Raw genomic sequence first — 24,776 nt, 5'->3', positions numbered from 1 at the left:
TGAACTTTCTGTAGAACATAATAAAAAGAGTGTTAATAAGAACAGTTCTGATGTACAAGAAACTGTTCTGATGACCCTTTGGTCAACCTGGAAGAACATTAAAAGATTCCGGGTGGAACAAAAAAATGTTATAGCTCACAGCAGCAGATTTTTCATGTCTGAATATATCCTCACATAGTTTTCTCTGCTTGATGTCTTTAGATGGAATGGTTTCAGCTATGAAAATTACCTTATTTCCTAGGCTAGACACCCAGAAATATTTCTTTAACGCAAACCCTGCTTTTTTTCCACAAAGGAGAAAGTAAATCGGGGCTTGGGTTAAAGTGTGGGTTCATGCTAAAGCTGGGCTGGAGAAAAATCTAATCTTGCAATGGGGCCCCCTCCACTTTGCAAGGATTTTATTTTTGTTTTGTCTAGGAGATGATGTACAAGGTGTATTGCTTAACTTATTTCCCATTCCACCATCCTCCTCTCTTCTCCTGTCTGGTGATCCCAGGATGTGGGCTTGCCCTTAGTATTCTCATGTACAATGCATGTCCTGAATTGTACATGATGACATCTGAGAGCTGAGACTTGCCAGCCTATTAGTAAAAAATAATGTAAGTATTTCACATTTTTCCAATCTCTTTAGACAAAGCAATAATTTCACTCTTGCATTTTGGAGGGGGCCCAGCCCATATTTTAGCTTTGAGAAGCCAGTGATAGCCATAATGTCTGCTCCTTCATTTACCAGTGGCAGTTTTGAGATGCTGTGGGGGAGGTTAGTTCATATACATCTCCTCTTGTTATATTTGTCTACATATGTAAAGCTGTTAGAATCATGAGGGGACCATACACTGTTTCATTCGTACTGCATATCTAGGTTGCAGGTCATAATAGAGATTTTCCAAATACTACATATCCTTGTCTTGTATGTATATGGCACCAATGTGTTAAACAGCTGTTACATCTCATCATAATCAAGTCAGTTCTATCACTAACTGTCCCTTAAAGGAGCTTACAATTTAATGTCCCTACCATAGTCTATGCCATATTTATTCTCTCCAGTATGTAATTTCCCTGTTCAGTTTTTTTAAGATAAGAAACCCCTTATTGCAGACACTTTGATCAATGTGTTAAATATCATTGTTTGAAATTGCACATTAGATGTCCTATTTAAAGTGCAGGTCAAGGCAATAACACAAAGCCAGTACATCTCTGCGATGCATGCACTTATGCTTCAGTTATGAATCCTTTTAAATATCCTACAAGTAAAAGATTCACAGCATCGCCACAACATGTAAAAACATTCATGTTTTAATTCCAAGATAAAACTAGAAATTGTGCATAGGACTGATGTAATTCCCTGACATGATAAACTGATAATTCTCTGCTTTTATGAAACAACATAAAAAAGAACATTTTCAATAATATAATAATAAAATAATTATAAGGGAAAAGCAAGACAATGATACAGTTGATTGTTAGGGCTAACATACCGGGAAGAGATCTTTACATTTCTGTCATCTGGTTGCTTATCTTGGCTCTATACATTTGAATAAAATCAGGTCTGTGTTTCGTTGTTGAATGCCTGGAGAACACTGTGGATCACAGACACCAAAAATATTGTCACCTAAAGCTACCAAATGTCACTGCTAGAGCTATAAAGTATGTCCGTAATATCACTGCTGGAGCTTGCTAAAAATATTATGACCATCGAGTTATTGTTAGAGATTGCCATAGTATGCCTGTGTTGCCCTGTCTAAGTATGTTTATTTTACAGAGTCTTGTCCGAATGTGGAAATAAAGCAGAATGACGACAAACGTTTCTTTAACTTTTTCCGGAGGAGCACTAAAAAGAAACGAGATCAGGTAGGATGATAATTTCTGCTCACTATATTTATGTTTTGCATGGGATTTTGGTGTACAAACATGTTTGGAACTGTCACAATAGATCAATAATTTGTCCTGCATAAACCCTCTTTTGAGTGCTTGTGGAAAAAAGTTAAGGTTTGTAAAGTCATTCCAACAAAACCTTACAAAAAAAAAAATCCAGTTGTACTAGTAAATAATAATTCCAGTTTACGCCTTCCATTCACATAAAATGATAGCATGCAATTTGTTTTACTTGTGAAACAATGGACTTGGTATTTAAGGTGAAGCTCCACTTTTTGTTGTGGGAAATGGTTAGACCCCTTGTCATTATATTTCTGATTGTTTTTCTCTGTTCTCTCAGTGACCATTTATGACAAAGAAAAAAGGAGAGACATGGCAAGCAAGTACCAAATTTTTAACCCTTGCCCCATAGTGATCCTAGAGTCAATTATTTTTCCCATTTGAATATATTGATATAGCAGCCATGTCTACAGCTAAAGCCTCAGCTTTATTTTTTTTAGGATGAGTACTGTACTTTACATGATAACTTTTAACTTGCAAACAGAGCAAAGAACAGATGTTTAACCATTGCATGCCATTTAGGTTCTGTATGTCCCACTATTTACTTTGGTACATTTCTTTGTGTTTCACAGAGTTTTACAAAAACACTATGAATGTGCACTGTTCTAATATACCCATAGTCCTCTTATAAAGTGCAGAAGTTAGAAATGCATTAAAGCAAGGAATGCAGTTTGCCATCTGATTCCTTACTATTTTCATTAAGCGAAGCACAATTGTAATCCTTATTTTCTTTAAACCCGTCAATATATTTCAAAAAAACTTGTTAGATTTATAATTGCAAACTCCTCATTGCTTCAATTACTGGCATTTGTATTCTCTGCGACAATTTAGGGACAGAAAATCCACTAAAGTGCATATGTTTGCCATTGTGACTGGTATCTCTAGCCATGTGGCTGTTTTTTTTTTGCTGAAAATAACGGTTGTTAGAGCTCGGTGGATTGAGCCTTATCAGTTCTGTTCTAGGACAAGGGAGGGGTGTTCTGTTCACAATATTTACACAACACGGAAAACAACTGTTGTATGAATGCCTGACTGCTGTTTGTTCAAAGAACCAGACTTTCTTCTAAAATGGAACAGAATAAAAGGAAGCAAAATAAGGAATCTGTTATATCTGTGAAAACTGTGTAATACTTATTCAGCATGTAGCAAAGAAAATGCTGAGAAAATTGGATTATTTAATAATTAAGGGATCCTATATGCTTCATCTCATCAACCTCTTCATGAAGTTTCAGATTCCACAGACACTTAACGTAAGAAAATCAAAGAGTAAATGAAAGGTTTCTTGGCATCATTACTAATTGATAATTACTGAAGCAAAAGAGGGTTTTTGCCAATGGGAATCCTACAAGAAATTAAGCAAAGCCTGAAGAACAAGCCTGAGTTATCCTGAAAGCTTTCATCTATAATAACTAAAGTTAGCCCATAAAGAGTATTTGTTAAGCTTTCTACATTAATCCATGGCTAACAAAGTAGAATATTCTACAATGGTATCATTACTGAAGGCATGATTTTATTGCCAAACTAAGAATCCCAGGTTTACAAAGTTTTGATAACGGTCAACATGTTTATTCGTACAGACAGTTACCACTATGGTTGTTTTGGTATCACCAGTATGTGCTCCTTGATTCTCCAACAGAATTAAAGGTGGGGGAGTATTCTCAGTAGGGGTAGATAATATGTACATTTATCCTTTCAAGAGGAAGAGGATGTATGATCACAGGGATCACAATGCAAATTTGCTGGTAAACAAAATTAGTACTTTCACAGCTCATAGGACAACTCAAGGCTTCTATTGTTGACCAATGGCTATACCTTTAGGACTGGGGACAGGCATGCGGCTCTAGAGATGTCTCAAAAGGTGAACTGACTGCAATTCACTATTCATCATTTACTGACCACTTGTTAAGACATTATATCAACCCTTAGATAGTCCCATGAGCCCTCCAGGGTTAATAGTTATAACTGATGATTAAATGATTCTTGGTCTGGTGGCATTCTTGGAGTTGGACATCATAATATACTGAACATGTGCAGGTTTCTGGCTAGACTCTGTATTGGTATAATGAGGATCATAGTCTATAATGGTATATTAGCTATAATAAGTCATTCTTCCTGCTGGGCTCATGGACACACCACCTTACACTGAATATGCCTTTTAGACCTATTCAGAATCTGATCTCTGCTATGGTGTGTGTTTTGATGAGAAAGGGAAAGTGGGGGCAACCAAAAAGATATGATATCTGATATGACTTTGACATGTTTACATGCTTTTTCCAATATTTGTTCCAACAACACGTGCTAATTGCATGTGCATTGCTTTAGTTTGTAAAAAGGTAAGCAGTAAAACACAGCAACTGCATAGCACTGGAAAGCAGAGACAAGTATGTAATTTTTATGGCAGTGTACAATATGAAAGTCTGAATAAGTTGCAGAGTATTCAAATACAGAAAATAATTTAAAAGTAATTTGAAATTGTAAAATGCACCTTTAAAAAAACAAAAAAAAAACAAACATACTCTTCCGTCTTCTAAATAATATCCTCCCCTCCCTCATTAATCTCCTGTCTTCTTTCTAGACCTCAAGTGCCCCAGCCACTCCATTGCTCAATAAACAGAGGCCCCCACATGCAGTGAGAGCAAACACGGTCATCAAATCCTACGACTCCAACACTTTGCCTTCAGACGTACCAAAGAAACGGAGAGCTCCGCTTCCGCCTCAGATGCAACCCTCTCAGAACAACATCATACCCAGAGGACAGATCCGCACTTCCTCTTGTGTAGTAAAATCTGTCAGTGTGGATGAATCAGAAAAGGTACATGTTGATTTGTTTCAGGTACATATAATAAAATAGGGTTAAAAGCACTTAAAAGGTTAAAAGCACAAAAAAACCCCCAAAAAAAACATGTTTAGTTGTCACAAAAAACATAGAAAATCATTTTAATTGAGTATAGAAAAAGTAGGGCTTTTAGCCAAAGTACATTAGTGAATACACAGGTTTATTGGTTGTATACTAACAGAGATCCACTGGGGTCCATCATTGGGGACTATACCATGTACATAGAATAAAAAATAATTCATGCAAGCTTCCCATAGAAAAAAACAAAGGTACCAAGCCCATTTATATATTTAGGCTCAAACCCGACGTGTTTTAGCCAGTAAGCTTCTTCAGGGGAAACAGAGACACCATTAAAAATGAATGTCTTAAAGATTAAAGGGTGATAGTAGAAAATCCCAAGCATGAACATTGGATATTGCCAAGTGCTAGGATCTTAGAGGGGTCTAAATGAACTACAAAAACAGATTGACTGGCCAAAAAAGCCTGCTGGTGATCTGATACATGCCAGCTGCAGCAGAGCTGTTAGTATACAACTCCTAAATTTGTATATTTACTATTGTACATGGCCTGAAAGCCTTACTTGGATGAGTTTCCCCTTGGATGAGTTTGTTTTAATATTGTATGAACCTAAGGGCTGTCACAATACTGTTAGGATGAAGGACAATATACCTCCCTATCATCCAATTGATGTTCAGTTGTTATAACATTTTTACCTCTTAATATTTTGTCAGCGAATTGAGTTTACAAATGAAAGGTGTGTTGTAAGATTGCAGCTGAAATTGTGGGAAAAAAACAAAGGAGCAATGATAGATATTGGATGTTACTGATGGTCCAATAATGAGGCAGGAGGTGGCACAATGTGTGCAGACTTGTAGGTAACGAAAAGTTTTGTCACACTTGTTTTTTATGCATAGAACAAAAATGGTGGTGAAATAACAATTGATTTGCATCTGATACAACTAAGTATATAGGGGTTTGGCTTGAATTGCCCTTAATAAAATGTATGCATTTGTCTTTCTTTGCAGGCATTTTACATACCAGTGCCAGTTTTGGAGGGGAACGCATGATTTGTGTCTCCGTGTTAGTCAAGTTGCATTCAGTCATGGAACAAATAGGAATAGACGGTCCTTCAGGGTTGTTTGTTACATATTACACAAGATTGGGATCACATGGTAGCATGTGATAACATGAGTTTTATGCAGGTTAAGTACTAGAAGATCTAGGACAACTTTACCCGAATATCTGAAAGAAATATTTGCTGACTGCAAGCTTGTCAAGGGTTGTGGTTTCTGAACTCCATGCTATAGCTGTGTGTTCTAGACATCCCATAATGACTAAACTGAACCCTAGACCTACTCTGACCTCTGCCACTGCAGCTACTAACAATACAAAGTATGGTGGGTTTATAGACACCCCGTTGTTGCATACCCTGCCTATCATGGGTGATTAATTGGCTGCTCATTGTATGATACCTAGGTGCAAGTCATGTGTTCCCCATACCTGAAAGATTGACCGGACATTGATTGGAGCAGCAATAATAGTATGTTTTAGCACCAGTGACTACATAGTGGAAGTTTGATATTGGTTTTGAATCCTTGTGATAAACAAAACTGTTTTGTGAACATATTTCTTTGCAGTCTGTTTCAGGGTTTGATCGATCAAGAACTGGATCTTTTCAGCACAGCGGAATATCATCTGTTAATTCTTCTATAAGGAGAACAAAACGCAAAGCCCCATTGCCACCAGCTCAAATCTCCAAGCCGTTGCAGGCCAGTGACGAGAACAGCAATGAAATCAGTAAGCATATTCACGGATTACATGTAGATTACCGCAGTGGCCAGATCCTTTTAAAGATAACCTGTGCCTATATACACACATTACAATAAAGCTCAATCCTGGTTAGATACAAACCCTGTTAAATCACCTAGTTTGTTATTCATTAAAAGAAATCTAAATGCTCAAATTTATGGTTTAGGTATTTGCTAAAAAAAATTAGGAGCAGACACCAGAATAAATTTAAATTAGATTTCTGTAGAGTATTTATAAGCATTCTGATGTGTATACTTTGTATGACTAGTATTGAAAGAGATTTTTTTTAACGCAATGCTAATGCAAATTGTTTGTTTTTTGGCAGTGATGCCCAAGGAAAACAGGCTAGGTTTGCAGAGTGTGGTAGACTTGGCACTATTACACATTGTAATTCAGCCAAATAGGATGCCAGCCTGCAGCAGAGAAACTGGTGCATATGTTTTCTGCTTATTTTAAAAATGAGAAAAAGATTTTTATACCCTGAGATGAACACTGCTGCACATATATAGACCACAAGCCTCTCCAGGAACAGGATCATCACATGCACTGATGATCCAGATGATCCAATAGGTTGCTATTGGCACCATTTCCTCTCTAGTGATTGGAAAAATAATGTCAGATATTTTTGCACAACCATGTACCATAGGAACATGGTTGTGCACATTTAATCTATTTTAATTTTAACAATCTTCAACCATATACAATTGTTGCAGTAATAACAATTAGCCCTGTTTTTCCTTGTAGTACATGCATCAGAAGTAAATGATGTCAGGGTGGAAAGCAATGACACATGCCCCGATGGCACTGCTCCGGAAGGTATATATTATATGATTTTTACATCAGAGCTGCCCAATTGTTTAATTGCTAAAGAGCACTTGTATTGTATTAATATAATTTTGTGAAGAAAGAGATTAGGGGATGTGGACAATGCATTTCTCTATTAGTGATAAAGTTTATTTTAGAAGAACCATATTTCAGCCATATTGCTATGGGAGTGCAAGAGGTAAAGGTGGGAGGGAATTAGGATTGTTACTCAGAAGCAGATATTATAAATGTCCCAAAACTCTTCCCTCTGCGTTCCTTTGTGTGGTCAGGATGCCTGACTTGGGTTCCTCAGTTACAGTGCAGGAGAGCTGGTCCTGCAATGTACTTGATGATCTGGAAGTTCCTGAAACCGACTGAACTGTGATGAGAAGTGGCTTTGAAAGATCAGTCATGTAGTTGGAAGAAAGCCTGCCAGGGCAAGGATAACCTTTACAATATTATAATATAAGACATTTTAATATATATAAATGAACATTAAACCTTTGCAGTGTGGGAGGAACCCAACTAAAAGAGTGACTTACGCCTTTCCCCTTCAACAGATGGTCTGATTGTAAAAAATTTAGGGAAATGGTGTTAGCATCAGACCAGGGAAAGCTCTATTATGCTTGTGAAAAAAAGTCCTTACTTATAATTCATGCATTTTTTGCAGTAAAATAATAGTTACACTGTAATGTCTCCAAATTTTTGTAAGACTAAAAAATGTGCTGCTAATGTTTGCAGTGCTTAAATTATATTCCCCCAACTTGCTGTCTTACTACGGAGTTGTTAATGACCTCTGTAATCTCTGTACCTGACATAAAGAAACTAAATATAATCTTTTCTGGTGCAGATGTATCGGCTGATTAATTGTTTTATTATAGTGACTTAAAGAGCAGTAAACCACCAGTAGGAAGATTGAACTGCTTTAGGACATTGCCTGTTGTTTGTACCAATTTATATAAAATGTATATAGATGAAATTTCAATGTTTTTTTTTTCTTGTTTATTTGCGAAGTTTTAAATGTTAAATGGCATCAGCAATAGGCATATTCACTCAGTAGCTATAATACCTAATGAATAAAGTACTTTCACTGTTATGTGTAAAAATGTATTTTCAAGCTTTTAAATCCGAATTAATCACTTCTGCTTACATCAAATCTATGATTTTAGAATGGATATTATTGGATAGTTTAACTCAATCTTTAATTCAACTTCATCAGCTGCATGAATGATAGTTTTACCGTCTGTTAGCGCCATCTGCTGGATATTTTGTTAATAGCAGGTTTCTTTTATGAGATGTCAACTGCAATGTAATATTCGATGGGTTTATTAAACAAAACATGTATGTTTGACATCTTACTGCACTTAGCAGAGGTCTGGTTCACATATGTGCTTCATATGCTTTATAAAGACATAATTAAAAGCAAGTACTTAATACTTACGGATGCTTAAATGAGGTATGAGTGGGAAAAATGGCTGTTGCCATGCCAAAAAAATGACAGGGAACATTCCACACTCTTTTGGTAAATCAGCCTCAACCTTTTTCTGAGTTTGTTTTTTGAGAAATTTAGATCAATATACCTCTTATGACCCAATGCATATTTTTTTAGCAGGCATGCCGATGTATACAGGACCCAAAACTGACAAGGGTTTTGTTTCTATTTTACTCCTGTTACTATTTGTCCTAAAAACATTTCTACGTCTGAGATTTTTCTTTTGAAGTACTTGGATTACTTCTGACACCGGAACAGGTGCCCTTATTATTAATCTTTACCTTTAACTAATAAACAATTATTCACAAAATAGTAATTACAAAAAGTTTTGGCTATAGATACACTTAAAATTGATCTCTCAGGATAGACATATGATCAATGTTAATGCTGAATTGAATACTTTTTTGCCCCTTTTGAATTGGCTCCTGGAGTCACGGATCTGAAACAATGGTAGTCATGGGGGAAATTTTGACACTCACTAAAAGTATGCTCCTTCCAGGTCTTTGCTTTAAAAGTATTACTACATCAAATTTATTGGTGATGTCGGAACCTTTCTATGCCAAAAATAACTCTCAATATCATGTTGTTTGCAGCAGATGTACCAGCAGAAGATGGAGGAGACCAGCTGAGGACAGAGGAGAAGAATGATTTGGGTGTCTCTCTGAAGGTAGAGGAGAACTTTTCTTTAAAAGAAGAAGCCGCTGGCTCCATCAAGGAAGAAATGAGCACATCTTCAGCTGCGGAACAGAGTGTGGAAACACCGGTCATAGATGAAATTGCGAGTTCAGAAATGCACAGTTCTTCTATGGTTTACAATGTAGAAAATCTCTCAAAGATTTCAGTAGATGAGATAATCACAGACGTCACGTAAGTGTTGCCAAATTTATTTTTTTTAATCTAGTGAGCTGTAGCTGGCATCTAGTATGTAGAAGATCCTTGTTCATACTGGTGTATCCTATCACCAGCTGTTGGTCTGCAGTAATGAATGAGTGGATCTACTTTTTTTTGGACATGCAGATAATATTTTTTTGCTTTATTTTTTATTCATATAAAAACAGAAAATCATACTCAGATGTGCCAATATCATTGTTATGTGGGAATGATATGTCAACTTCCATGTTGGGTTTGCCAAAAGTTAACCTATCATTAAAGCGAACCTTTTAGTAAACTAAGTTAAAAATGAGTGCCAACCGTCTAAGTTGCTGTGGTGGGTAATGGTAAAAAAATTGTGATCTTTGAGAAATGTGAGCTCTTTCTTACAGTGTCTCTAAAAAAAATAGTTGGAAGTATTAGTTTTAGGTTGAGCAGCCTTTAATAGGAATAAATGTGAGAATTTGATGCCTATGAGAAGTTTTTTTTATTTGATGATCATTTAAATATTTCGTAATCTTGCCTTGCAGGTCAAACCTTTTGTCAAGAGATGATGCAATGATGGAAAATACAACACTTGAATATGATAAGATTGGTATGTATGGTCATACAATATTGTATTCCCCTATTTAATATATAGCACTGCATAATACGTTGGCACGATATAAATACTGTTTAATACTATTCAATAGCCAGCAGTAACCAGTCAAGAACACATGGCAGTCCCTAAACCTTCCATCCACTGTTCTGGTCGGCCACTGCTCAAAACATGGAGCAAACACAAGCTGCAAATATGGTGGATGCTGCAGATTAGCACTTTATAGGCAATCTATATATTTTTTCACATATGTATGTTAATGAAATTAGGCTTATATAAGTAATATAAAACTCTGTAGGTGATTTCCCCTGTGATGGCAGCAGATGTTTATTCCATTGGTATGATCAAGTTTAGCAATAAACAGCAAGTGTTTCTTGGCTGTTAGAAACAAAACTGTAACTGACTCATAAGTGTTTTGATCTTTGGAAAGAAATAAAGAGTTGTTCACTTTACAATGAATATAAAAACAGATATAGAATGCACACATTAACAGATGTTTATAACTCCACTGCATTTTTCTGTGCATTGAACTGCATTCTTCTTTTTGTAGGGTTATTTTTTCACTACACTTTGATTTTCCCTATAAGGATAGTGTCAAATAAGTGTGTTGTGTTGACTCATGTTGTAACATATTTTTGTGCACTGCATTGAAAAACCATGTCTACCTTCTTCCTCCGTGCACACACCAATGCAATGCTTTGGTGTGAATCTGGCACATAGACACAAATGTTATTTGTTGGGCTCTGCTAGTGTAAGCCAGCCCTAACTTAAAAATTAAAAAAGTAATAAGGTCAGAGATGACTTGTTTTATATCTATTTTACTGCTTCTTAATATGTAATTAGCCCACAGTCCTGGCACCAGGTGCATTTTAACTGCACTGTTCTACAAGTTATATATGTAGAACATGGGGATTAAATGTGTCCCTACATTCTATTCATGTTGGACTTGAATATATTATGTTCCCCTTCATTCCTCCCCCAGCAATTTAAGGAAAAGAGTGGGATACTCAAGTGTAGCTAAGCAAACTTTTCCTGAAGTGATGAAATTTGGTAGCACTGCACTCCTTCTTTAGGGTTGTCATGGTAGGAACACTGAAATATAAAACACAAAGCTCAGACTTTTATCTTGTATTTCTAGCTCAACATGTGTGTTGTGACGTATGGAAAAGTTCCAAGATTTATTTTCCATGAGAGATATGCATGACTGGAGGTTTCCATTTGTCACCTCACTGGTGACGAGTTTTGAATGGCTGAGAATTGTTACTGTGAAGGAAAATTTCAAACTTTTTTTTTTCTTCTTTAGATTTATAGGTTGTGTAAATGATGTATTTAGGCTGAAAATGTAAATATATTTAAATATGCAAATCAATGATCAAAGTAGAACTCCAGGCATGTTTTGTTTTATTGTTTTTAATTTTGGTTAGTAGGGTTGGAACGACAAGGGTTTGTACGTCTGGCTGTATCCTTGTTGGGAAAATTTACTCTCGTTTTCTGTCTCCTAAACAACAACAAATAGTAAGGAGCAGTCACACATGGGAAAATGGTTTAGCCACTCTATTACCAGTTCTTGTTTCTGTGACAGTAACATTTTAAAATCCAGATGTCACCAGGAGAGGAAATAAATTGCAATATTCTAAACAGGGGAACTGACCGCAAACCAAATGTTACAGGGGTCCTAATACTTCTCTACACTCCCAATACTAAAAAATAAAATGCCCAGCATATTACTTAAGGTGCACTTTTGTGTTTTTTTTGTTTTTTTTATAGCCTGTTTTTTTTCTCTGGAATCCTAAAATATCTATATTGAAATATGTATAGCAGAATTTTAGGGCCCTTTTATTGTCTTTTTAGCAGGATTTAATATGTCTGTTGATTTAACTGGAATTCATTATTTTTTATATGGGGTTAACCTCTACCAACCAGTTAGTAATACCTAGCCTAGCCTATGCAAGCTTTGCCCAATGTAAAATGTTCTGAATTAATATGATTGCGTCTTATGATTATTCTTAATTTTTAAAATTTATTCTTAATTTTTACATTTTAAACCTTCACCAAATAAATCTGTTTTTTTTTTTGTATAATTGTTTAAACTTGTAATTCAGGGTTGGTTTAGCTTACAGATGTTTTATTTATAATCATGGCAGCCTATTTTTTTTTATTTTACTAGCCTTATCCTATATTAAAGCCTATGTGATAATATGTTGTCCTTTTTTTTCTCGTAAAGGGGAAAATGAAAACAGAACTTCAACCCCAACCGTTGAACTAGAGAACCATCAAATATCTGAAACTAAAACAGTGGTTACAGAGCAGGGCTCCCAAACTCTGTCTACTGAACAACAAACCAAAGATACAAATGATGTTTTTCAAAATTGCCACCAAATTACAGAGGCTAAAACACATGAGGATCTTAAGATCACTACAACAGAGAAGGGAAAAACCCAGGATTCAGCTGTCCAGACTGTTAACTTTGACAAAGATGAAGAGACAGCTGCAGAGGAGCTTTCACATTCTGGGGAACCAACTCACCAGACAATTGTGAGCAGCACAGACAATGCCCCACATGAACTTAATGGTCATGCAGGACAGCTCACACAGTTTAATGGCCAACAAATGATTGTAACTGGGAAAGAACCAAGTAAGCATGAACATGTTGACAATCTCATGGTAAGTATGCACACGCAGACCATCGAAGAAAACTCTGATGAGAGTTCTCTGAATTCACAATCAAAAACAGTCCCATTTTATAGACAACATTCTGATCTCAAGCCCAAGCCTTCCAATGAGATCACCAGAGACTACCTTCCCAAGATCGGAATGACCACTTACAAAATTGTACCACAGAGATCATTTGATGTAGAGCAATATACGGAATCTGAAAGTCCACAGGACGTCCAAAACATTGAATACAAACGAATAAACGAACATGTTATAAGTCACACGGTTACAAATGGCAATGCTGCACCAACTCTAGGTGAAAAACAAGTACTTTTGTCAGAAGTAAAAAATGGAAACCATTTACCAGACGGGTCATCTAATTACTCCTTCAGTGCTTCTTCAAAAACTGTTGCTGAGCCACCTCAGAGAGACCACCTTGCTTTATCTAGAAGTGTATCTGCAGCACCTATCTTAAGCACAAATAAAATTGCTCCAGAGGTCAAACCGAAGCCAACTAGTCCAGTCAAGGGTCCAAGTTCCTTTTACTTACAAATGCAGAGGAGAGCTTCAAGTATGTATGTCACATCTGCTATTGCCAAGACAAAGCCTTCTGCTAGTGTGACAAACAGTACAGCTAAACCCAAAGATGTGGCAAATGAAGCTTCTCAGATTACCATTAAAACACTTCCCTCTAAAATCAATGTAGTAAATATGACTTCTAGTGCAGAGGAGAAATTACCTGGAAATAGATCAGAATTGCCCGAAAGACCTTATGAGGTCAAAAATGGGGGTCTAGGAGCTATTCATGAAGTAAATATGGAAACGGAAAACATTAACTCTTCACAATCTTCCGTGGAAAACAACATTAAACCAGTACAAAATCAAGTATCTTCTGTTGGAGTGTCAGTGGAACACAAAAAGCAAGTGTCGTTCCAGGAAAATATCCAGAATGTTATAAAAAGTCCACCTTTGCAAGTAAAATTTCCTGAACCCAGCAGCACCTTACCAGAAACCTATCGTGCCGATAGACCGCTCCAACAGGAATACAAACCTGAACGACTTTCAACGACAACAACTGGCAAGCTTACCAGAACTTTGAGTTCCCCAACTGGCCAGTCTGTCCCATTGAGCTTGCAGAAGTTAAGTACTTTTGTCACGCCCAAGCCTTTTACAAGTACAAATTCCAATCTTTATCCTTCATCTGTAACAACATCTGTTAAACGATCTCAATCATTCAACTCTAGCATCTCGCCTGTTAAGCAGCCTTTGAATGTGGATGCTCCCATTGGTTGGTCACCAGTCGCTTCGCCCATCGAATCCAAGAAAGATTCCCCGCTTTTCCCTGTCAATTCAGAGGAAATCGTGGAAAATGAGGTAAGTGCTGGTAAACTGAAAATATAGAATTTGATATAATTTGCAATGGTGGTCATATAGGTTTTTCATCGGGTACATAGGTTTATATATGTCTATGCATGTAGAAAATTCCTCATATATTTGAATCCTTGTGGGCTGTGGGGCCTAAAAAGAGGAACAGAGGAGCTTGTTTAACCAGTAGTTTTCCTTCCTTTGCCTAATGTGTCCACTCTAATGAAGGAATGGTGGAAGAAAGCAAGGGGTGGACATTGAGTAGCGCAAAATGTGCTGCTGCTTGAGGGCCCGACTTTCTTCAGCCAACAGAAACCCCTGCAGGTACCCTTAAGTAAACTGAAAGGGGGGATCAAGTCAGTTCTGCACAGGGGCCCACTCTTGGCTACGTCCACCACTGCCTATACTTTTTTTAATCTACTGTAGGACAGTAGTTTTTTGAGCTTTTGAGCTAAGGTTTTATATTGCGGCTTCAGAAACTGTGACTGCTTGTCATTAGGCTCAGAGATGAAAACAAACTATGTAGGCCAATCTTTTTATTTAAAGCAAGTGTTGCCACAAAATAATATTGTGTAGCAGTCCCCATGAGTAGATCGGGCATATTTAAGGTGAAAGTTTCTTAAGGATTCTTTTCCCATTATGACATTGGAGTATCCCAAATATTCACCCAGTATATTAAATGTAGGCACACTCCCTTGAATATCCCACAAGGCAGTGCTCATGTCGGTGGTTGTCGTAATAGCCACCATCAGAAGGACAATATCTTCATGAAACCTGTGAGCTCCAGTGGTACCCTTGGAAGGCAAATGTATTAGTGCAGACACAATCTGACACTTTCCTATGCCTCCAAATATTCTTAAGTTTTATTGTTTAAATTTGATATCTTTGGCATATCTACAATTTTCTATCCTTTTTCTGTAATCCAAAACAACACTTTTTCCTTTAAGTTCTTTCTTCCCTGATAGTACATAGTTGCCTGCCCACTTTTCTATTCATCTGTTTGAGGCAAAGGCATGCCCAGTAGTTCTGGGTATGGAGGTAAATGTGACTCGCTACCCTTCCTCTTATGTGACAACACTGGTGCATATACTCACTTTATTATGTTCCTTAGCTCCTCTTTTTATAAAGTTTTGTGTTTAGCGAAATGGGAAAATATTAACTTTTTAATTCATTCTTGTAGTATTTTTTATTTATTATGGAACTCCTAAAAAAAAAGTTTTGAACATTCCCTCAGTAAGAACATTTTAAAGTACCATTGTTAATGGGGAGAGATCCACAGACTCCCAGATGCTGCTTGCATCTTTCCATAGATATCAGACCTTTCCGAGACTGACCTGATAAATTAATTCCAACACAGTACCTGTGATATTTATACACAGGATAGTTTAATAAAGAATCCAAGAGCTAGTCAGTCAAATCTTGGAACCATCATACATTTTTAAAGAGCCAAGGAACATGTTCTTATATTGACAAATACAAAATTGAGAAATGAGAAAATAAATGGCTGCATGACTCAAATATTAAAGTTTATATCTAGCAAAACTTTGGTTAGAGCAGTGTTTTTCATTCTTTTTAACATAGGGAAATCCCTGAAATAATCTTCAGGTCTTAGGCCACAGCTCACAGTACATTTGCGTGACAGTGGGAAGAATGACTCTTAGATTGCTGGCCATTGGGAAGAATGTCAACCTTACAAATGGCTAAAACATTTTTGTTGTCAGTTGTATCTGATATGAGAGACACATATTGTTTATTGGTCAGGGAATCCCTATCAATTTCTGGAGGAACCCTAGGGTTCCAAGGAACTTTGGTTGAGAGTGTCAGGGATTTATTATTATTATTATTAATAATAATAATAATAAACAGGATCTATATAGTGCCAACATATTACGCAGCACTGTACATTAAATAGGGTTGTTTTCAGTTTTTCTATAGGAAGTGAGAGAAAGTGTCTTAATGGGTGCACAAAATGTAATTTTAAACTAGTTTTACTTTCCAATCAGGGAGCAACTTTTAAATGTTGATTTTTCTTCTCTTCTTCCCATAACATAATTTACTAGGACAAATTGAGAGAGTGCATCTCTTCAACAAGGAGCCAAACAGCAGTAAAATTCAGATTAAGGTTCTAAGCTTTACACACTGTAATCTAAAATTTAACAATTAAATCTGGCTAACAAAGTAGAATCAACAAATTGGGAAATGTTACCAAATGCCTCTTTGATAAGTAAAACTTTCTATATAGCTTGCTAGATAGATTGATAGACAGACTAAAACCCTGTTGTTGACAGTAGAAGCTCAAGTTCTATAGGAGGATCGGAGCAAAATTTACACAAATAGTGTAGTGTCTGCCTATACTCTCTGATTCCCTGCAACTTCATGCATGTACTACTTGTGACCTCTACTTGACTATAGGACACAGGACATAGGCAAGACTAGAACAAAGGGGTAGAGAGGCTCAGGCATCCAAAGGTGAGTATAATGGCTTTTCTATTATAGTTACCTCCTGTTTAGATTTTTTTTATTTTAGGCTTGGACTTTAAGAGTTGTTTTAAAAGCATCTGCAAATTCACAGATTAAACTGACTGTTCCATATCTTTGCGGTATTTCATCACTTATACTCTTTTATTTAGGGTTCTTGCAAACCATCCCAAACCCTGTACCAGATCCATTCCACCATACCCAATGCTGTTCATAGTCCAGAATCTGTGCTCCCCATAGAAATCAATGCTTTTTGTTACTTAACTGGTATTGTCTGTATTGGTACTTGACAAATGTAATTTAACCATTTTGTACTGTGTCCTTTAAGCAATGAACTAATTGCATTTATTTTTTGTGTATAGGTTTGTTTTTATTATTAAAATTAATCATTTTTTCTTGGTTGTGGAACTCATGCTCATGGGCTTTTTCTGTTAAGTTAATCATTTACTTTATTGGAGCTTTTTAATATATGTAAATTGATTAGGAAGCTTTTCAACAAGTTTGAATAATATTTGTGATTTATCTTAATCTTTACATTCAAAGACTCAGAATATCTCCTCTCTTTTTTTTTTTGGGGGGGGGGTGAAGCCAGCTGCAAGACTGTAATGGTGTTTAAACAGAGTTGTTTAAAAGAGTGGTATTTTAGCCATCACTTCATGGGGGGCATTCTTTTTTCTAGCCACCAGTTTAGATGGTTTTTTTCCATTGCTTTACCATGGGTTTCCTAAAATGTGAACAATATTTAAATGGTTCCTCAGGGGTAAAAAAAGTTTTGAGGATACTGTTCTTGTCACCTACTGGTGAAATCTGGTATCACTGTATCTGTGGCTATTGGATCCTGCAATGTTCATTTGAGTGTACTGTATTTGAATACATTTGTTGGCCAGCTATATTCATTTTCATAGGGGAACTTGCAGGGGTCTAAGGCAGTGTATACTATTTTTAATGAAGCTTATCGTTCCTGTAAAGTCATGTAGTGGTTAAAGCTGAACCCCAGGCAAATGTTTAAATAAGCACATGAAATAAGGGATCCATTTTATTTTTCTTTAACCAGTCCTGAGAATTACACAGCTTTACCCCACATCACAGCACTGTCCAACTTTATGTTTTGATGATAGTTTTCACAAACACAAGTAAAGGAGGTAAATCTTCTCGTTAGGACACACAGCAATAAAGACTTTTTTTTAGAGTTTAACCCTTCCCTACTTTATTTCAAATTCAAAGAAAAAATGTTTGCCCTTTATGAGCAAACTTTAAGTGTTACTGACTGGTCTTGTCCCTGTTCCATTATAAAACTAGACCGTAAAAAAGAAGCAGCAGTCCTATCTTACGATCTTGTGATGCCTTTTCTTTCTTCTTGCATGTCCCTTGTTAGCACATGAGCACTGCAGCAGAACTGAGTGGCTTTGTGCTTCTCACTCTTTCAATCTGACCTCTGCTATAAGTTGCAAGAAGCTGATAGAAAGTCAAATTAAGATACTAACACTGCATGTATTACAAACACAATGACGGAATGATGTAATATTGAAAACAAAGCTTCATTAATGTGTGTCTTCACATTAGCTTGTAGTTCTACCTTTAAGTTGAGGATGCATGAACATTTTTGTGCCTTCATATTTTTTTCTTTGCATCCTTCACTTTGTGAAAAGCCCATGTGCATGAGCCTTTAAGAAATCTGTTTTTCCTTTGCCTTGTAATTTGTCATTAATATTTTTAACTTCAATGGCGTTACCCCAAATAATTTTGTTTTGTAGACACTAACCCCTGAACTAAAATACAGAGTGCATAGTCCACCTCCTGTACCTGAAAAAAAGACCACAGTACCTTTACCAAGCCCTGACCCAGAACAGCTCCGCCAAAACATTCTGTCTGCCATTCGCTCCGGAGAGGCAGCTGCCAAGCTGAAAAGGGTGAGTTCATCTGTCAGGGTGCAGAGACCTGGACCTGGTTATTTTCCTCTAATAGAGAAGCACATTGTAAGTGTGGACTACAAGAAGATGATTTTTTGAAATTTTTTGAGCAATTTGATGCAAATGCTAAAGAGAACAATTTTCCAATCAGTGATTTTCCAATTATCATGATTTCTTTTCACATCCTGTTCTGCACACATAACCACACAACAGGAAGTGAGAGGGAATCGCACAAAGTGACGTAAATCCAATCTTACATAGTTGTCACTTATCAAGTGTCCCCAGTGGAATATGTCCTGTCTATACCTGTTCTGGAGAGTTGTCAAAATGTAAGATAACCCACATGATCATTAGATGTTGCAGTCTTCTGGCCAGTTCCCCTATAGGCCCTTCCTCTTCTCTGGTGCCGGTGAAGTGCAGCATGTCTCCATGGAATAAGCAGTGCTTGTATGATTATGTGGGCATCTCTCAGTCCAGGAATACAATGATTCAATGCTTTATGATGATTTCCTCCTAGAGGGTGGGTCAGTAGCAATTTGGACTCAAAGGAAGTGTGTTGAATGGCAATGGCTGTCATTCACCCTTGAAGACTAGCAACCTATTGGTGAAAAGAATTATAGGGGAAAGGGTAGGTGTAGCTGCGGATTAAAGTTGCTGCTGCACTTAACACCTCTGTTTCCATTTACAATGTTTAAATTGCTTGATGGCTTCAAATATCTCTCGGGGCTAAATTGCCATGGAAGATATTGAATCTCTGAGATGAAAGAAAGCAAAACTGAATTTCTTAATGTCTTATTTGCATGAGATTTAGTAACCTGCAAGGAAAACCGCTCACCGGCCCCTACATCAGCACAGGACACAGTAATGACTTGAGGGTCAAAACACTAAGCACACACTGAGAACTTGGAAATAGACTATACCTAAAGTGGAGCAGATTCGGCAGTGACTTTAGCAAAAGAGAAACCTCTTTTCTATTGCTGAGGCAGGTGGTGTGGACAGCAGGAGAGTTGACTGTGTAATATACTTTTTGTTAGGAGTATGGTATATTTAGTGTTTAATGATGGTTTCTGTTTCTCAAAGAATCAGAAGATCTCTACTAAGAATAAACAAGTTATTTTGTTTGTGCTGCATCAATCATACTTTGTCAAATTTCTGCCATCTTGCAAATTTCGATTGCTGACTGCCAGTTAATTGCAAAGCCCCTGAACATGAACATGTCCCCAAAATTGCTGAGGGCGGGGAAAATTAGACTGTGAATTAAAAATAATTCAAATACAATTATCAGTTAGTACATTTGATTTTAAGGCCCAGACAATTTTTTAATTGAAATGCAATGCCCCTGCAGATTGTCAACAAAATTGCTTTTTTAGTTCCAGAAAATATGGCTTCTCAACCAATACATTGAGGTCTTTGTCTTAAACATTCAATACAATCAGTTGCCCTAGTTTTGGAGGTACAGTTTGCATTGTGTATAAAGTATGTATGAGAACACCATTTCTCGTTTATACTATTGTGGTAAGACCTTTAACTTGCAAACTCAGTTTAGTTTGGAGTTGGTTAATGTTGGTCATTATCAGCAGAATATCTTATAGGTCACATGTGCATATGACCAATTAGGCTAATCTATAAACTTGTCAAAAGTTTGATAAATAGCCCCCATTTTTTTTATAAGAAGAAAAATAGTTCACTTTGGTCTGACTGTGCTTTCCACTGATGTCAAGCCCAATGTTCTGCAGGTCTTGTGAGCAGAGATGTATTTAAATGTCAGACATAATCCTCAGTGCTTTTTAATTAAATATGAACTTTACATTACCTATGCTTGATGGAATTTGACTTTTCACATTCCTGCACCATTTTTTAAGCCTGTTTACCAACGCCACACAATAAGGAGGTGTATGGTGGTAGTTGTGTGCACAACTAAAGTAACATGATCAATGCAATAGCTTTATCATAAAACTAATATTAAGATATAATAAATGTGGCCAAAAGTGTATGTTTCTTTTTAATAGTTAATAAGTCCTAGTTTACAAATAAACCACAAATATTGTAATGAAATGAAATGAAGTTTTGTAATTTAGTTTATTTTTATATGCAGTTGTTTTGAAATGATTTGTACTCAAACTCATCATCTGCCTATTTAAAAAATTTATTCTGACTTATTTTAATATTTATAAATAGTATTTATTTAGCACCAACATATCTCGCAGCGCTGTACATTTATTAGGGGTTGCAAATGACAGACAGTGGCACAGAAGGGAGGAGAGGATCCTGCCCAGAAGAGTTTACAATCTAGGAGGTAGGGGAAGTAACACACAATAGGAGGAGGAATATGGATTAGTGGGTAAGTAGTGAGCAAGCTGAATAGGATGAGGAAATTCATTCCAGAGCGTTTCTTTCTTTCTTCCAAAAGAATGTATTGCAATTAGTGTGCAACAAAAAAGAAAACACTGTTTAGTACTGCACCTGACCAGTTTTAGGCCTGGTTTGCTGCATATTATTGCCACATCATCCTGGTGATAAAAGAGTTTATGCAGAGACTAAACTTTAATCCATGGATTTAAATAAAAACTTTGGTTGATATAGAGAGTATAGCCCAGCGGGTGACCTTAATTTTTTACTATTACAGCCTTTCTCAGCCTTTTCTTATACTCAGGAACCTTCGAAAAAAATTTCAGGTCCCGGGAAACCCCTGCTAAAACCAATTTATTGGGCCAGTGGGCTTTTTGAATTGGTGGTCAGTGGAAAGAATGCTACCATTATAGTGGCGATTAGAATACCCCCTTTATAGACCACAAAAAACGTATTGTAGTAATGCTTTTGACACTACCAGTGGTGTTGGTCCCAGAACTTTGGAGGCATCATCAAAAAGGAGGTCAATCAGCCACAGTTTGAGGAACCCCTAGCTACCCCTAGTGTAAGAAAGCATTACATGCTAGTCACCTCCCCAGCCTTTAACTGGACAGTGAAAGAGAAGAAGGCAACTAATATGAACAGCAGACTTCTCTCCCCTCTCATTACATGATACATTTGCACAAAGCACACCTGAATAGCTCCTAGGTCTGTTGTATTGTATAGAGCAGGGTCGGCAAACCCTGGCTTTTAGGCCGGACATAGCTTAGCTGGTAGTTCTTTCCAGCCTAACGGCCCCTGGTCGATCTGGCCTGGATCTGCAAGGGGGCGTTAGGAAGTCCAGCCTAGTGTGCTCCCGCCCACCCCCCCTAAAATGGCCTAGTGGCTTAGTTTGCCGACCCCTGGTATAGAGGATTAGGAGGCTCATGCGAAGTCAAATTTAGGTACATCTTCTAGTTAGATTAAAACATACATGTAATAATTTGTTAATACATAACTTCATTTAATGGCGTTTTTATATCTGCCTGGAGTTCAGCTTTAATTCTGTGCAGCTGCCCACTGTCAATGTACAGTGCAGAGTCAGGGTTTTAAAGAAACTAAGGTCTGCAATAATTTACACCTAGAAACAATGTATTGTGTAGTTTAATATTTAGGTGTTCATTATGCAATGCTGGTGACTTGCTATATTTGTCTCCAACAGTCCATGTCAAAGTTCAATAACCAAAAGCTGCCTCCCACATAGCAGACTTTAAAATAAAATAAGTTTTAATTGTGGTCCGGATTTAGTACACCTTACACATTGCTGCTTATAAAACATCCAATACCTTTTGCAGCATTCAAGTGGAATTATAAATACGGCTAAATAATGTTTTGTCCACATCCGTATTTAAACATATTATTTGTCTTGATAAGATTGCTTTAGACACACCCAAACAATTACAACCAGCAATGTTTAGGGATTAACTTTACATTTATGAGAAACACAACAGCTTGAAATAACCAAGGAAGATTTTATCTGCCACTAGGAGGAATCCTAGCTCTTTTTCTGTAAAAAGCCTTGTTATAGACAAGTACAATTTAAATGGGTTTTACAGGGAATACTTTGAAGTTTATTTAAAATCTTTGGGTTAATCCATATTTACATTTTTATATTTTTCACTGCCCATGCAACAGGAAGTGAGAGAAAACAGGTACCCATATTGGAAAAATTTTACTCTGTATTTGTTCTGGTGATTTATGGTTTCCCTATGTTTTTTGTCTCTGTAACAATGGTCAATACAAGCAGCAACCTTGCCAGAGGTTTTATTCTTCCATACTTTTTCCAAAAAAAGTTTTTACCTATAAATATACTTCAATCTATAAAAGTTTCAATTGATGTGGTTGCACATTGCATATATCAACAAAAACATAGTAATGGTTACACATTTTATTACAGTGATACAGAAACTTCCATGAAAAAAAAAAGACATTGTATTTGTAGTTAAGTTTGTTTCAAGAGTTTGGAGGAATGAAGGAAGACCGAATTTTCTTTGTTCCAACAGTTTGTTCGAGAGTTTTACTGTGGTGGGTTGAAAAGGACAGTATTGTGATCAAAGGGTTGTGATAGGGATAGAACCTCTATTTATTTTACTTTTCTTTAAAAAAATATATATAGTGAAAGAGTTAAATTATGTTTGTTATTTAAATATTTACTATTTTCCCCCTCTTTTGTTCCAGATCACTATCCGCTCTAACACCATTTCCATTAATGGAAAATCTCAAATCAGCCATCCAGCTTTCTCACAAACATTACCCGAAGACTAGACACTGCCAAGAATCCTTCTTACTGCTTCACATCTTCCACATGTACCCGTTTATTAGTTGAGTTTTGTTAAATTAAAGTATAAACTGATATATAATATCTCGGTAACTTTCATGGGAAAGTTAAAGAAAAAAAAGTATATATATTTTTGGGCTTTGTAATTACCTGTGCAGCCTGACATTTTTCTATAATTATAGATATTTTTGTTCTAATGACTGGTTAATAAAAATTTAAACAAAAATCTAAAGAATAGGAAATTCTCTATAAAGTTTAGTATTTGAGAGTTATTTGTAAATTAAAATGCTGCAACTTGTTTTGTTTCCTGTTGTAAGAGAACATGATGTAATAATTCTTTAAAAACCGTTTTGATTTCTGAAATTTACTGTATATAACTGCCATTGTTGCCTCCAGTGTCACAGATAATTTAAATAAATCTGCTGCAAGCAGTGCTGACGGAAATGTCTAATCAGAATGTTACTGTATGTGTTATAGTGAGTGCTATCTAAGGGTTCCTTTAAATATGTATGTTTGTATTATTCTGACAAATGTTTTAACGTTGTAAAGGTAAAACATGAGCTTTAAAAAATGTTCACTTTTTGTTATGTCTCTGGTTTTGTAGGCATACAAAAATTTGCGCTGTAGCCTACAGCTTCTAATTGGATCTTACACTGCCAAATAAAAAGGATTTAGTTTGAATTATTAAAAATCATTCTTATACTTTTGCACATATTTTTTTTTTTAAACAAAACTGTATTTTCCCACATTATATTACATTACATTTTGTGTGTGTTTGTTCACTTTCTTTATAAAAATGTATAATTGCTCAGAAAAAAAAATGTATAAAAGGACCTTTCACCGTGACATTTGCAGCCTTTTCTTTCTTTTTTTTTTAAACTGCCAGTTTAGTTTTCAAATTTGTTATTCTACTTTTTTGGAAATTGTGGCCCTCGTTTTCCCAGCATTCTAATCACCCTACTGATGTCATTTTATCACAGCTTTTACCAGAAGACCACACAGAGCTATGAATGTTTCAATTAAAACTGTTGATCCAGCTTAGTTTATGCTCTACTTATTTCAGAGTGCTGCAGGACTCACATGAACCAGCTAGAAGCCTTGGTGATGTTTGGACTGGGGGTAAGAAGTAGCTTCCTGCTGTCCTCTTGAGAAAACTCCAACGCTTCCAAAAGTTTTGGTGGTGGACAACAATGTAATAATTTTTAAAACACAGAAATATGTTGAAAGTAGTGTTGGTCAGATTTGCCTTGCTTCACCAACTGGTCAACCAAACTGGTGCGGGTTAATTACAAGGCAGATTCTAATTCTTTGAAGTCAGTGACCGAGGCAAATTCAACCAACACTGCATAACATAAGGC

The 24,776-nt window shown here is 36.4% G+C and overlaps 1 protein-coding gene across 9 annotated transcripts in view; it reads left to right on the top strand.

The window, feature by feature from the left end:
* COBLL1 (cordon-bleu WH2 repeat protein like 1) overlaps positions 1-24,264 on the top strand; it is a 90,514-nt gene extending 66,250 nt beyond the window's left edge. For 7 of the 9 annotated variants that reach the window (XM_072418257.1, XM_072418258.1, XM_072418266.1 and 4 more), the window contains 9 exons: positions 1,763-1,851; positions 4,511-4,747; positions 6,409-6,568; positions 7,325-7,396; positions 9,470-9,743; positions 10,277-10,341; positions 12,569-14,373; positions 18,597-18,752; positions 23,319-24,264. In XM_072418257.1, coding sequence (XP_072274358.1) covers positions 1,763-1,851; positions 4,511-4,747; positions 6,409-6,568; positions 7,325-7,396; positions 9,470-9,743; positions 10,277-10,341; positions 12,569-14,373; positions 18,597-18,752; positions 23,319-23,405 — 2,945 coding nt within the window. In that variant the 3' untranslated portion in view covers positions 23,406-24,264. The remainder of the gene's footprint in view (positions 1-1,762; positions 1,852-4,510; positions 4,748-6,408; positions 6,569-7,324; positions 7,397-9,469; positions 9,744-10,276; positions 10,342-12,568; positions 14,374-18,596; positions 18,753-23,318) is intronic. The other 2 variants (XM_072418259.1, XM_072418263.1) reach the window with 2 other exon arrangements.
* Positions 24,265-24,776: the final 512 nt, after the last annotated feature.

Source organism: Pyxicephalus adspersus, chromosome 7, assembly GCF_032062135.1.
Source record: "Pyxicephalus adspersus chromosome 7, UCB_Pads_2.0, whole genome shotgun sequence".
NCBI lineage: Eukaryota > Metazoa > Chordata > Amphibia > Anura > Pyxicephalidae > Pyxicephalus > Pyxicephalus adspersus.
This window is presented reverse-complemented; position numbering and strand designations above follow the sequence as displayed.